Source organism: Pseudophryne corroboree, chromosome 9 (assembly GCF_028390025.1).
Source record: "Pseudophryne corroboree isolate aPseCor3 chromosome 9, aPseCor3.hap2, whole genome shotgun sequence".
Classification (NCBI taxonomy): Eukaryota; Metazoa; Chordata; class Amphibia; order Anura; family Myobatrachidae; genus Pseudophryne; species Pseudophryne corroboree.
In genome coordinates this window covers 63,108,519-63,124,483 of record NC_086452.1, presented here as the reverse complement: position 1 = coordinate 63,124,483, position 15,965 = coordinate 63,108,519, and the positions used below count along the sequence as shown (strand labels likewise).

At 47.1% G+C, this 15,965-nt stretch overlaps 1 protein-coding gene across 2 annotated transcripts in view; it reads left to right on the top strand.

The window, feature by feature from the left end:
* The window catches only part of LOC134957493 (armadillo-like helical domain containing protein 1), a 468,225-nt gene extending 462,048 nt beyond the window's left edge, over positions 1 to 6,177 (top strand). For both annotated transcript variants that reach the window (XM_063939460.1, XM_063939461.1), the window contains exons 8-12: positions 2,817 to 2,889; positions 4,432 to 4,561; positions 4,825 to 4,902; positions 5,810 to 5,891; positions 5,979 to 6,177. In XM_063939460.1, coding sequence (XP_063795530.1) covers positions 2,817 to 2,889; positions 4,432 to 4,561; positions 4,825 to 4,902; positions 5,810 to 5,891; positions 5,979 to 5,998 — 383 coding nt within the window. In that variant the 3' untranslated portion in view covers positions 5,999 to 6,177. The remainder of the gene's footprint in view (positions 1 to 2,816; positions 2,890 to 4,431; positions 4,562 to 4,824; positions 4,903 to 5,809; positions 5,892 to 5,978) is intronic.
* Positions 6,178 to 15,965: the final 9,788 nt, after the last annotated feature.

Below are 15,965 nucleotides of genomic sequence, written 5' to 3'. Positions count from 1 at the left end.
TACCCTGTTTGCATGTCACAAGCACACATTGGGGGTCATTCCGAGTTGTTCGCTAGCTGCATTCGTTCGCTGTGCAGCGATGAGGAACAAAATCGGCACTTCTGCGCATGCACAACGTACTTTCACAACGTCCGATGTAGTTTCACACAGGGTCTAGCGAAGGTTTTCAGTCGCATTGCTGACCGCAGAGTGATTGACATGAAGTGGGCGTTTCTGGGTGTCAACTGACCGTTTTCAGGGAGTGTTCGAATAAACGCAGGCGTGCCAGGAATAGCGCAGGCGTGGCTGAGCGAACGCAGGGCGTGTTCGTGACGTCAAAACAGGAACTAAACAGTCTGAAGTGAGCGCAAGCGCTGAGTAGGTATTGAGCTACTCTAAAATTGCACAAAATTTTTTTGCCGCCGCTCTGCGATCCTTTCGTTCGCACTTCTGCTAACATAAAATACACTCCCAGTGGGCGGCGGCATAGCATTTGCACGGCTGCTAAAAACAGCTAGCAAGCGATCAACTCGGAATGACCACCATTGGGTAATCAGTTGATGTTGGTACATGTTGTAAACAGTAATCAGCGGATCCCTTCTAACAGGCATAGGAGGAGCCCAAAGTCGCAGTGTCTCAAAAAGTGTGGTTATCAAGTACTATGGGGGTATCCCCTAGCAGCAGTCTAGTCTCATACCAATCCGTATATATTTAGGGAGACCCTAATCCGTATTTGAATGTCTACTGTAAGAGTAGTGACATTATAGCTCTCCCAAGAATCAAAAACATTTTGAAGCTATTTTCTCTTTGTCTAAAGTCATTTCCATCCAATCCATCTGGAATATATTAAACCGTTTCCCTTTAAAAAAAGAGTTAGGCAAGGTGGATGGGGAAGGATCCATGATGGTAAAATAGTTTTATGGGCTGCTGTACTAATGGCCGATAATAGTTTCTTACAGCCTTTGGTGACCCTCTAGTTGCCAGAATTCCAAAAATCGCCCATTTCGCAATAAAAGGCAAATAGTTTACTAGATGTTTCATCGAATAACGCAGAATTTGCAACCAAAAAAACTATGGAGGTGATTCACACCTGATCGCTGGGCTGCTAATTTTGCTGTCCTGCGTTCAGATAGTCGCCACCCAAGGGGAGTATATATTCACTGTGTAAGTGTGCGATCGCATATATACGCCGTGCTACAAATGTCCGTCAGTCAGTGGACAGCCGCAAGTCCGTTCGCACCTCACTCACCATCGAATGTTTTTACCACTGTGTGCAGTTTGTGCGCAGCTCAGGACTTACTCATACAGTGTGATAGAATCAGGCTGATCGGGGCCGGAGCTGACGTCACACACCCTCCCTGAAAACGCTTGGGAGCGCCTGCGTTTACCCTGACACTCCCAGAAAACGGTCAGTTACCACCCACAAACGGCCTCCTCCTGTCAATCAGCATGCGAATGGCTGTGCGATTGAATTTTTTGCACCATCCTGTCGCTGTTCAGTGATGCCTGTTGTTTGGCAACAAGCGTACGCATTGCGGTGCATGCGTATGTGCAGTCTATCGATAATCGTCCGCTGTGCGAATACGCAAAGCAGTGATCAGGTCTGAATTGGGCCCCTTGTGTCAATGGCTAGGAATCAGGTCTGTTTCTGGTGTACAACAGCGGCAACATTCACTATAGGCGGACATGCCTGACAAATACTGGTGAATAGGTGAATAATAGGCTCTATGAAATAGGTTTAAGAACATTTCTTGATATTGGGGGTCATTCCGAGTTGATCGCTAGCTGCATTCGTTCGCTGTGCAGTGCTGAGCCAAAAAAATCGGCACTTCTGCGCATGCGTATGCGGCACAATGCGCACGCACGATGTACTATTACAACGAACAATGTAGTTTTTACACAAGGTCTAGCAAAGCTTTTCAGTCGCACTGGCAGCCGCAGAGTTATTGACAGGAAGTGGGCGTTTCTGGGTGTCAACTGATCGTTTTCAGGGAGTGTTCGGAAAAAACGCAGGCATGCCAGGAAAAACGCAGGCGTGGCTGGGCGAACGCAGGGCGTGTTTGTGACGTCAAATCAGGAACTGAATAGTCTGAAGTGATCGCAAGCGCTGAGTAGGTCTGAAGCTACTCTGAAACTGCACACAATTATTTTGTAGCCGCTCTGCGATCCCTTCATTCGCACTTCTGCTAAGATAAAATACACTCCCAGTGGGCGGCGGCATAGCGTTTACATGGCTGCAAAAAACTGCTAGTGAGCGAACAACTTGGAATGACCCCCATTGTGCGTAAGGTAGGAGGTGATACGAACTGATTAGCGTTTTAAGTAGAAAAGCATGTTACGTCAATTCTTAAGCACGGAATATTTATTCTGTATACTACCTCCATTATGCAGGTTCTCTCGCAAGTTCATTCAAAATTGGGAGGTATAGATGTAAAATCTAGCGTTGCCGTGTCCCTGGGCCCTGTGTGGGAGTTTGTAGTTGTGAGACAGCCGAATAACGTACCCATTTAAAGATTAATTCCATCTACAACTTAATGTTAAGTTCTGAGTGGAGTTCAGTAAGTGATTACAAACTCCCAAGTCTCTACCCCCGCCCCCCATCCACCCAGTTACTGGCCACCGCAGGCTCGATTTTCTCCCATTACCAACACTATGTATTTTTTACCTCTTTTCCTTGATAATAAACTATGAAGATATCTTCACAATAAGCTGCATTTCCTCCACTATTCCATATGCTATTGCTGTGAGTGAGTGATGCCACACCAGTGGGCTGTGATCTATGTAATACCGAGTAAAAATAAGTAACTGTAGTCATTTGTTTTGTGTTTGTCTCTTAGATCCTGATGTGCCTCAGATGACGGGCTCACTGCCGACTTTTATTCAACAAGCGGCCTGTGCTAAAGCCATAGGGTATGTATGGGGATAGCTGCACCAAGAACCTCTAGTCTCTGGCCTGCAGTTGTCACTTATATCTATTTATATCTCTGATCGATATGGTAGTGGGATCCCAGTGCTTGGAATGCTGGCAGTCACAATACCGACAGCGCCATCCCGACGCTCAGGATCCCGACACCTAGTTGATAAGTATACTACCCCTATCCCTAACCTCCATAATGGTAAACCACCTTACCCGCAGCCTAACCCACAACCCCCCCGCAGCAGGGATGGCCACCGATGGTTTGCACCACTAGATGGCCACCGCTAAAATGTGCTTGCTGATCCGCGGACCAATAAAAAAAATGGGGGTGGGGCTTAGTGGGTGTCTGGGGCGTGACCATGCTCCGTGTCCCGGCACCTTGAAAAAAAAAATAATGAAAAATATTTGTTTAGACTGTGCCATCGATGGAGGGAAACCATCTGGTTCTTTCCCATCGATGGCAAAAGCATTCAACATCGACCATAAACTATCGATGATTTGGCAGTCCTTCTTTCGGGATTCTGGCGCCGGCATTTCGATTCATGTTGGGATTTTGGCATCGGTGTCCCGAGCGGTGTCAGGATTCTGGCGTCGGCATTCCAACTGCCGGGATCCCGAACGGATCCCCTCTGATATTCTATGTTCCTGAGAAAAGCAGCCGCATACATGTGTTGTAAAATAAGGAGCAGGGTTCACAATATGTGGACGGAATATTAGGCTCGAGGCTCAGGTCCAGATATTTCCATTTGGGCTGTTGACATTTTAATGCCAATGAGAAATGTGTTTGCAGCAGATGCTGCTTGGAGCTGCTAATCAGACTGTAGTTATGTTTTTTTCTAGTACAGTTACTAAAGTGAAAGCAGACTTCTGATTGGTTACTTACCTTCTTCTATACACAGTTGCCTGTAGAACCGTTTTCATAAATGTCACCTGTTGTATGTCCTGTATATTCCTTCTCCTCCATTACATCACTACAGCATTATTTAACACCAAATACTAAACTCCTTTCTGAACAAATAATATTGGGCCTAATTCAGTTTGAGTTGTAGTTTTGCGAGAATTCCCAAATCTACAACTCCGTTCTCTAGCATGCGGGGGGCCGCCCAGCACAGGGCAAAGGCCGCTCCGCATGCAGGGCCCCCCCTACCCCCGCAGAAATGCGAGTGCATCGCTAAACAGCAATGCGCTCGCATCTTAAGGGTTGCCCCTGCCTTCCAAGCTATCGCCAGGCCTGCCCAGCAAATGGAGGCGTGTCCGGACTGTGTCCCACAACGCTGCCCCCTAAACGATGTGTCTCCGCTGCGTGCAGAAGTGCGGAAATCGCTACTTCTACGATTCATGCTGAATCGGCCCCATTGAATGTTGTATTTTCATCTCCTTTCGTTTGACAAAACATTGTTGTATTGTTACCTGGAAGCTGTGCTGCTTGTTGCAGTGAAATATACCAACCAGTTAGAAATTTGCAGTATCTTTCATGGCCCTGGCGCTTTACCTAGTGCCTATCTAACTAGGCTAATACATTCATCTGTTTTCAGGACGCTGGCTCGTGAATCCACAGAGTTGTGTGAGGAGCTGATACAGCTGAGAGTGATACATCATCTGCTCTTTGTCATGGGGAATAAGGAACACACAGAGAGCCAAAGACAGGCCAGCCTTGCCGTGGAGGTCAGAGCGTCTGCGCAGCTTCGCTTTGTTACTGAAATAAGCCCCTAACACTAACCCAATACACACACAGTGTAGTGTAAAACAATGTTATTTACTAACAAAGCATACTGATTCAGTAACCCACAGCAGCCAATCAGAGCCTTGCATTCATTGTCTAGTTCACACTATATGGATGATAGCTAATTGCTGATTGGTTACACTTTGTTTGTAGACACCGGGGTAAATGTGCAGATACTGACGGATGTCTCTGGCTTTCTCTGCAGTATTTTGTGTCCTTGTTCCCTGTGGTTGAGGAGCAAGTGAGGACGACCATTGGGGACAAACTCTTCCAGATGCTGATGGTAAGATAAGTCGTCTTTCAACTTGATGGAATGTGGGTAGTATATGAGGGGCAATACATGTTACTAGGGGACTCTGATCACTGAAGATTCTAGCCTGAAGCCAACCTTCAGGGCCATAAGGAGGGGTTGTGTGAGCTTCCATTGTCCAGAAGGCAGGGCCCCGGGGTGGCACCGTTGCTACCCTATGACCCCTGCATCTCACTAGCAGGGTGCCCAGAATTGTACCCTGTGGCCAGTGGTGCAGCTTCAGTGATGCTCAGGATGTTTTGGGTACACGTCCTGGCAGACGGGCAGCTCTCCACACTTCTGAGTCTCCCAGGTCAGGTGCTTGATTTTGATTTTGATCCTTCTGGGCAGCTGTATTTATTTTTTATTATAAATAAATAGTTTGCTTAGAGAGGCATGGGCTACACCTGAACACAAGTTCCAGGTTACACACAGATGATAGACTCGTTTTTCTCATTCAGCCACTAGGGGATACTGGAGTAGATGATGACACTGGGGTATAGACAGGGAGCTTGCACTTTAAATTGATCAAGAAGTGTAACGGCTCCTCACCTTCTATGCTCCATGAGCCCTCAGTTACTAATATTCCAGTCCCAAGTGCCGCAGCTTCTAGAGATATATGCAGCGGCTCTGAGATCCACTTCCGTGGTGGAAAAGTGGTAAAGGGGTCAGGCAACTATCAGGTTGGTTTTGCCTTTTAAATGATTGCCTCTTTAAAAATACAGGCAGTCTTGCCAGAATCACACTCCTGCCTGCATCTCGCTGGCTATTACATAAGCCCCTTATGTATTCTTTTATCAATTTTCAGAGTATTCAGTAAATGTTCATCTAATACCCCATAAGTCACATGATAAGTGATATCTCTGACACCTGGACTGAACCATTGCCGTCCTTCTTGCAGGAGAATGCAGAAATACTGTATATGAAGTTGGACAGTGTACAAGTTGAAATTCTAATCTCCAACCAAGTGAACATCCCTGGCAGTAAGTACGGTCCGAGTCCTGGATGTTCCGTCTATCAGCTCTGCTGAGTGAGTGGTCAGTCTCAGTGACATCTTCTTTCTCCTGCAGTAACAGAGGTGACAGAGTGATCTCAGGATGGACCGCACTCATATGGAGGAGGGAGCGAGAGAAGAATCCACCAATCACCCAGTGCAGCCCCAGCTCGCCCCAGGAGTATATTATATATTGAATATGGAAATAGAATGTTTTTGTTTAATAATGACATGTAATGTAATATCATGCAGTAAATAATATATTTATCCCATTATTCCTGCTGGGTTTCCTTTATTGTTTTTCTATATTATCACTTTCCGTCTCCACTTTCAACTTCTTTGCATAAAACTTTTAAGAATAAAATAATAGGTCTCTTCTATGGCCAGGTAGCCTCAATGCTTTGTTGGGGGGAGGAGGGGGGGGACGTGGTACTCAACAGAGTGGGGAATCGGGTGTGACACTCGGAGGAGTGACTGGGCTGTACTTATGTCATTGACCAGTGATTGGCACTGCCAGTATTTTGTGTCCTTGTGCCCTGTGGTTGAGGAACAAGTGTACAATATAGCGCACACACATTCCACAGTGTGTCCTGTTGCCCCATTTAGTCGATAAGTTCCATACTGTCTTAATCTTATGCTGGGTACACACTAGGCAGACAGACCGGCCAGTGTGTACCCAGCTTTAGAATGGTTCCGGTATGAATGGTCGACCATGTTAAGGTCGACAGTCATTAGGTTGACCACTATTGGTCGACATTGACATGGTCGACACATGAAAATGGTAGACACATGACAGGTCGACACGGCTTTTGAACTGTTTTTGGTGTCATGTTTTCCGTAACATGACCAGTAACCCCAATTAGTGTACCGCTTCCCCTTGCATGGCTGCGGGCAAGGTGCCTCGCTCCACTACCGGTGCGCTCGGCATCGGTTACTATTCCCAATCGTAGTCCACGTGGATGGTAAAGTATGAAAAGTTAAAAATCTTGTCTTTTTTTTTTAAAGCCATGTCGTCCTTTTCATGTGTCAATCTGTCATGTGTCGACCATTTGTCCGCGTCGACCATGTCATTGTCAACCTAATGACTGTCGACCTTAACATGCTCGACCATCCAAACGGATACCCTTTAGAATGTGAGCTGTAAGTTGTACCTGCTGCAGGCAGACCAGTGTCTGCTATGTTCCCAATGGACGAGTTTACTCCTGTCTCCCAGTAGAGCTTTAAAGCTTTTAGTAAATGACATTATTACTTTTAAGAACTTTATTTACTGGAAGTTGGACATAAATAATAGTAAGAGACAGAAAACACAATGATAATTGATAAGGTCAGGGCAAAATTTGGTCCGTACTGACTAGTTTTGCCGCAGGCTGATGGACTTCCTACTGAGAGGCTCATCGGCAGCTTCGCTAATCCGCCGCTGTGCATAAAATGATACACCATCAGTCGCACATCGGTCACACCATTGTACATTGCACCAGCCCTATGGAGGCGCAGAATGGGCGCTGAAATCATTGCAACTGCGGAAAAAGATGCAGTTGCTCACTGCGACACGTCCGCATCTGGCCTCCCAAAAACACCCACTGAATTTGCCTTTCTCTCTGCATTCCCCGGAGGCAGCCGTCAGAACACATGCACAGTGCAACTCGGGCTGACGCCCAGACATAAAACATTGGCTTGCGTCTGACCGCAACACTGCGCCACTTCTGAATCAGGCCCGGTGTTGGCAAATCTCACGGTAGAGGGGAGATAGAGAACGGGGGAAAGTGTAGGGTGCCAGAGGGACCAACGGCCTGACTCAGAGAGGTACTCTAATGCAATCACAGCTATGAATATGTGCGCAGCTAATGTACGCAAATATGCTAATGCCTCGGCCATCTGGAAATGTATTGAGATATCCACGGGCAGCTTTGCAGATCCAAGTAACCGCGTACAAATATGTAGCGGTGGTCACAGGTAGTTCCATAATCATCTCCCAGTATAGATACGGTAACTGAGATGCTGGCGCCATGTTTTCTGCGTACGGGATCACAGTTATAGGCTGAGACACGCCCCAAAAAGGTCCTAACACGCCTGCGTTTTTGCCACCACTCCACAAAATGGCCCCTGATTGTCAATCACTTTGCGAAGGAATCCTCATTGCAAGCAGCATCACTAAGGTAACTTGGTGCGTGCGCAGTACGACCATAAAGCGTGTGCAGTCGTGAGTTAATGGTTCAGTTCCATAAATATTGGCATAGCCTACATCTGAACTAGGCTCCAAGGTAGCATAAAGTAAGTCTTATCATGAAAATGAACAGCAAGCATGCAAGACAATCAAAGGATTTAGAATAGGTAATAATTGCCAATAGTTCCACATACTGTAGATTGTACTTTCTGTATGGGTGTGATATGATTTGCCAGCGGTCACATGACTATTGGCCAGTGGTCACAGGACTATCCTAACTTTTAGACTGCTGACAGGGGACAGGGTAATTAAATTACCCCTCCCATGCCCCATACCCTAACCCACCTGGGGTGTCGACTAAGCCTAAGGACACGGGGTGTCGGCTAAGGCTAATCACAGGGGTGGGAGTTAGGGCTAAGCCTCAGGTGGTGGCTGCGGCTAACCACCTCTGTAGTGCCTAGCCCTAAACCCCCCCCCCCCCCCCCCCGGCCCTAACCCTAATGCCATCGGGATGCCGTCTGCCGTCAGTCAGGGTTCCGGGGCAGGATTCCGTGGTCGGTCACCACATCCCATTTCTACGAGCCTCATAGTAACATTATACTAACCGATCACTACGTCAGGATGCAGCCAGTGGGCATGAGTAAGTATAATTCTGTGCTATTATATTTCTTCTATAAATCTGAACTTCTACAATATACACAGCGACCATTCTTCTATGACAATGTAAAGGGTGACTTTGTGTTATAAATCTTGCTGGATACACTATGCAGCTGTTTAAATAAAAGAAGAGAGAAAGAAAACTCTTGTTTTAATCAATCAATATTGTTAGTCTCAAACAGGATCATAAAATATAACTTATTATTGTAATTATTAAGATAAATACGTCCCCACTAGACAACAAATGTAAAATACTTGAGAGAGAAAAAATATAGTATTTTTACCGTTAAAAATTAAAAAAATGTTCTGGTCACTTAATATCACTGATGGATTGAAAAGATGTAGACATGGATAGTATAGTATTACATCAATTTCACCTTGACTAGTAGGGTCTGGGACTGAGGGTCGACAGCACAAAGGTCGACACACCTTAGGTCGACGCCAATTGGTCGACACACCTTAGGTCGACATGGACAAAAGGTCGACATGGACAAAAGGTCGACAGGAACAAGGTCAACATGAGTTTTTTATGGGGGGTTTTGTGTCGTTTCTTCGTAGAGTGACCGTGAACCCCAATTAGTGCACCGCGTCCCCTCGCATGGCTTGCTTCGCTCGCCATGCTTTGGGCATGGTGCCTCCGCTCCGCTACCGCTACCGCTTCGCTCGGCACACTTTACCGTTCCAATCGTAGTCCACGTGGATCGTTAAGTATGAAAAGGTCCCAAAAAAGAAAAAAATTGTGAAAAACTCATGTCGACCTTTTTCCATGTCAACCTTGTTCCTCTCGACCGTTTGTCCATGTCGACCTAAGGTGCGTCGACCAATTGACGTCGACATAAGGTGTGTCGACCTTTGTGCTGTCGACCTGGAGTCCGGATACCGACCAGTACAGACAAAGCTGTATTAATGAGACCCTGAGAGGGTCAGATAGCTCAAGAGAGAATCGTTATACCTACAGAGATAATATGTTGCAAATCACTGAGTATGGAGATAGTATGTTACAAATCATTAAATTGTTTGGTAATATGATACAAATGGCATAATAAATACTGGTGCTATGTTTTATCCTGACCAATACAGACCAGTCTCTGTTGCTAAGACCTTTCAGGGTTCAAGTGACTCAAAGCAGAGTCTTTTGGACCAGACAAAATAATGCCATTTAATAGGAGTTACATTCTTCCAGGGGAATGAGTGATACCAGTGAAAGAGAATGAAGGAAGAAAGAAGTAGTGATTCTGCTGTTAGTGTTATAATCATATCACTGACCCATGTTAATCCACACATTTCTGCAACACCCGGTATTCCTTGGAGGTCTCCCTTCCAAGTACTGACCCAGCCCTGCACTGTTTGGCTTTCAAAAGATCACTCGGTGATCTGATTATAACACTAACAGCAGAATCACCACTTTTTCACCTTCAGTCTCTTTTACTGGTATCTCTCATTCCTCTGGAAGAATGTAAATAATATTAAATGGCATTATTTTGTCCCTCTGGAGATGGTCAATGCGCTGCTCCTGGACTTCCCTCTTAATTTATGATTGACATCACCTGTGCTGAAACACTTTTCTTATTCATTAACCTGTTCAAAACAGGTGCCGGCAATCATAAATTAAGAGAAAAGTCCAGAAGCAGAGCATTTTGTCCCTCCTGGAGAGGGTCATGTAGGGAGGTATGCTATAGTGTGAACGGGGGTCTGGGGTTGCATCGTCCCGGCAACCCATTCACACCACACTTCAACCCAGGAATAACCCTGCTTTATTCCCAAACTGAAATACCAGGTCAGTCAACCCAGGAAATTGTAACATACCCCTTTCACACCGCACCTTGGCCCGTGACGACCCGGCAATATACCCGGTTATTTGTGCGATGTGAAAGGGGTATGATTAAATCCAGCTGAAACTCAGTCTTGAAGTAGGCCAGCCACAGAGTCTGTGCAATTCATGAGTGTCCTGTTTAAAGGGATAGTATGGTAAGCCTATCCTGGGTGCAAACCAATGTTTAGTTTATATTGCCCTTGTTCTCCTGAGTGTTGATTAAAGAAAAAAAAAGTGTCATAATAACAATAACGAGTTTTATGGTAAGAACTTACCTTTGTTAAAACTCTTTGTGCGAGCGGGCTTCCGGTTGGGTGGCAGGACAGACAAAATTGCTCTTTATGCAGATGATATTCTGTTGTTTGTATCTGATTACTTTACCACTATGCCTCATATCTTGGAAGTAATTGACACTTTTGGGGGATTCTCTGGTTTGTCCATTAACTGGGACAAGTCCTGTGTCTTTCCGCTTAGAGGCCTCTGTCCTGTCTGCCCTCCCGGTGACCTGCCGCTTCACTGGGTGGACTCTTTTAAATACCTGGAGGTATGGGTTACCAACCGGTCCTCGCAATTTATTGATCTGAATATACATCCACAAATGGACTATCTACAGTCTCGTGTCAGGGTGTGGAGTAAACTGCCACTTTCTGTTACGGGTAGGATAAACCTCATTAAAATGGTTGTATTACCTAAAATGCTGTATGTCCTCCAACATTCCCCTGTCTATCTCCCCCAGAGATTATTTGGTATCATAGATGGTCTCTTGTCATCACTGGTTTGGTCCAACCGTAGAGCTCGGATTAAATTAGATACTCTAACTAGACCTCGGGACTCGGGTGGTCTGGCCCTTCCGAAAATTAGATTCTATTACTTAGTGGCTCAGTTATTCCATCTAATTCCTTGGGTCTCTGACTCGTCTGGGTATTTCTCTTACGTCCTAGAGGATGCTGGGGACTCCAAAAGGACCATGGGGTATAGACGGGATCCGCAGGAACTTAGGCACACTAAAAGACTTAAGACTGGGTGTGAACTGGCTCCTCCCTCTATGCCCCTCCTCCAGACCTCAGTTAGACTTTGTGCCCAGGAGTGATGGGTCACACACTAGGGGAGCTCTACTGAGTTTCTCTAGAAAAGACTTTTGTTAGGTTTTTTATTTTCAGGGAGACCTGCTGGCTACAGGCTCCCTGCAGCGTGGGAGTGAGGGGAGAGAAGCAGGACCTACTTCTGTGAGTTTCAAGGCTTCTGCTTCTCGGCTACTGCACACCATTAGCTGCAGAGGGTTCGATCACTTGGTGCGCCTAGCTGCTTGTTCCCGGAGCCACGCCGTCCATCCCCTCACAGAAGCCAGAAGAAAGATGTCGGGTGAGTATGAGAAGATCAGAAGACATCAGGACGGCAGAAGACTTCAGAGACGGCAGGTACAGCACAGCGGTCACGCTGTGCTCCATGCTCCCACACACTTCACCAACGGTATTTACTGGGTGCAGGGCGCTGGGGGGGGGGGGCGCCCTGGGCAGCATGTCACTGAAGTTCTTGGGGCGGCATATGGATCCTGAGTGCTTCGGCACTCAGCAAAGACCCCCGCCGGCATTTTAACATTTTTGAATTTGGCGGGCCGAAGCGCGCTGGGAATAGGGCGGAGCTTCGGTCCGCAGCTCACCGGCGCCATTTTCTCTGCTCCACGAGGTGGTCAGAGAGAGACGCTGCGGAGGACCTCCACGCTCCTGCCTTACAAGTAAAACGGGGGCTTTTTTACTAAAGGGGGCCGAAAGTACTGGGTGCTTGTTAGGGTGAACAGCGCTGGGCACATATATCGTGTGTTGCGATATATGGGCGCTGGGGTGTGAGCTGGCATACTCCCTCTGTGTCCTTTATCTGGCTTCTCCTATAGGCCTGTCACCTAACAGGGACATTCTAGGTGTTGTGTGGTGTCGGTACTCTGTGTCGACATGTCTGAGGCTGAAACTTATTCACCTGAGGAGGTTATTGGGGGAGTAGATGCAGGGCTAGACTTGGGAATGTCGACGCAGCCGGCTCCAGATTTAATGACATTGCTGAGTACGTTAAACTCGAGTGTAACTTCATTGACAAAAAGGTTAGATAATTCTGAGGAGCAGACCCAGGAATGGAGAAGGTCCATGGAAGAGGCTTTGTCTCAGGTTCAAACCCCATCTGGGTCCCAAAAGCGGCCGTTTAATCAGGTGGGGGATACTGATACCGACACGGAATCTGATTCCGAGGTCGATTTCACTGAGGCTGCGTTACATCCCCGTTTAGTTAAGAGTATTCAGTACATGATTGTGGCTATAAAAGACGTTTTGCACATTTCTGATGAACCTGCGGTACAGGAAACAAGGATTTGCTTGTTCAAGGGTAAAAAACCTGAGGTAAAATTTCCTCCATCTCATGAAATGAATACTCTTTGCGAAAGGGCTTGGGAGTCGCTGGATAAGAAATGGCAGATTCCCAAGAGGATTTACATGGCATATCCCTTTCCCACTGATGACAGGGAAAAATGGGAGACTTCTCCAACTGTTGACAAAGCTTTATCTCGTTTGTCTAAGAAGGTGGCGCTTCTGTCTCCAGACACAGCAGCTCTTAAAGATCTGGCGGATCGCAAGCTGGAGACGTCTCTGAAGTCCATTTTCACTAATTCGGGTGCATTGCTCAGACCTGCTGTGGCGTCGGTATGGGTGAGTAGTGCCATTGCTAAATGGGCTGAAAATTTAGCAAATGATATAGATACTCTGGATAAAGATAATGTACTGCTAACTCTTGGTTATATTAAGGACGCTGATCGATGCGGGACCTCCAATTGGCTGTGCCTATTTGCGATATTCTCATGTTTCCAGCCCGCTGTGTGAGCCTTCTGCAATGAGGCTGCTGCCATTTCATTGTATGTTCTACTCCGTAAGTAGTAACCTGTGCGTATCCAGCTGCTGCGGAACTACATGTCCCAGCATGTTCTATCAGCTGTAGGCCTGCAGGGACATTGCAGTAAGTGCAGCATCAGAGTAGGGATAGATATCGGAAGCCCAGCATCAAATGATGGCTGGGCTACTGCCATTGAAACTTTCAATGGGATGGTAACTAACCATCACATCAAAAGAATTTGATGGAAAAAAGTATTCATTTGACTTGTGCATGCGCAAAAGCAACCCATGGCCGTTCCAGATGTTATACAGCTGAATTCAGCTGCATTTTAACATCGGGTGGCCATCACATCCACACCATTCGATGGTGGCTACCATCGGAAAGCCACCATCGAATGGTGAAAACACTTACATTGGAAGAAAAACATTGATTTTTGCAAACCATCGGAAACTGATGTCCATCGCCTACAAGTTACCTGTCCACCAAGTATCATTAAAAAAATATATATATTTTAAGTTGAATTAATTTTCAAACATCTTGTTTGAAATTGTCTGTTCCATATATTTATATTAAAAACTCTTAAACATGGCATCTCTTAGTCATATAACTTGTCTTATAGAATGTCTACAGGAATCATCTAATATTATTGCAGCTGATTTCCTTCCAGAGTATTTATTATAAGTGTCTGTCTGTTCATACCCAGTCTTCTTGTATTAATGTTTGTCCCCTACTGCAGTGGTAACTAAACTTTTTGGAATCACGGCGTCCTGGAGTATCGGAATTGTTTTAAACGGCACCCCTAGGCCAAATGTTTCTTTTTGAGAAATTTCAAAAGAAATATTAAGTGAAGTAAATTGTGTTAATATGTCATCCTTAGGTTCAGTTGTGCGGTGAGGGACAATATTCACTTCTGTTCGTCCACATATTGTATGATTGGCAGCCACCAGCGCTGGTTTACATTATCCTGTTACATTGACCATAAATAATTTGAATTGGTCCTGGACCACCAATCCAAGACACCATGCAAGTGTCCTGAGGCACCCCAGGGTGCCAGCGCCGGCCTGACGCATACACGGGCTACGCAACCGCGTAGAGCGCTGGACAGTGGAGGGTGCCGCTGCTGACAGTGAGTGGGTCACTGTACAGCGCCGCAGCTGCCCGCCAGATCCCAGCGGCTCCATGGTGACGGTCCTCCTCCGCCCGGCCCTCCTGCCTGCCAGATCCCAACGGCTCCATGGTGAGGTCCTCTTCCGCCCGCCCCTCCCGCCCGCCAGATCCCAGCGGCTCCATGGTGACGGTCCTCCTCCACCTGGCCCTCCTGCCCGCCAGATCCCAGCGGCTCCATGGTGACGGTCCTCCTCCGCCCGGCCCTCCCGCCCGCCAGATCCCAGCGGCTCCATGGTGATGGTCCTCCACCCGGCCCTCCTGCCCGCCAGATCCCAGCGGCTCCATGGTGACGGTCATCCTCCGCCCAGCCCGCCCGCCCGCCAGATCCCAGTGGCTCCATGGTGACGGTCCTCCTCTGCCCGGCCCAGCCTTCCCATCCTGTGGCTCACACAAGAAGAAGGTTAGAGGGGTCTGGGGGAAGGGAACATAGGGAGATGACCTGCTGGGGGACACAAAGCCAGAGAGCTGCAGAAAGGACATGGGCAGGGGGCTGGTGCAGGGATACAGGGTCAGGGAATTGGTACAGGGACACAGGAGCTGATAGCTGGACATGACAGCGTACGTGTGTGTGGGGTATGGGTCGTTGGGTCGATTGTTTGCAAAATATCAGCTGTATGGACACTATATGTAATCTCAATGCTGACAGTTTACTGGACGTCGGCGTACAATACAGCGCGCTAACCGGGCAGCAGCTGATGTGACTGATGCAGATGAAGTCTGCCCACCATGCATACAGGGTTGCTGTCGTTAGATCGACATGCATTGGGTCGACCACTAAAGGTCCAAATGGTCTAGGTTGACAGGGTCATTAGGTCGACATGTGCAATGTCGACATGTCAAAATGTCGACTTTTTTGACTGTTTTTGGTGTTATTTTTCTCGTACAGTGACGGTGATCCCCAATTAGTCCACTCGCATGGCTCGCTTCGCTCATCATGCTTCAGGCAAGGTGCCTCGCTGCGCTCGGCACAGATTACCGTTCCCATTAGTAGTCTACGTGGATCATAAAGTATGAAAGAGGTCAAAAAATGAAAAAAATTGTGAAAAACCTTTTGACCTGTCGACCTTGCACATGTCAACCTAATGAACCTGTCGACCTAGACACCATGTTGACCTAGTGCATGTTGACCGTTAGTGGTCGACCCAATGCATGTCGACCTAACGACAGCAACCCTGTGTGTGCCTGGTGGGCAGACTTCATCTGCATCAGTCACATCAGCTGCTGCCCGGTTAGCGCGCTGTATTGTACGCCGACGTCCAGTGAGCGGTGAGAAGGTGTTTGTGGGGGTCAACTGGGGATCCGGTCGTTTTATCGACAGTGTCTAGGTCGACAATGTTTAGGTCGACCACTATAGGTCGACAGTCACTAGGTCGACATGGATGGAAGGT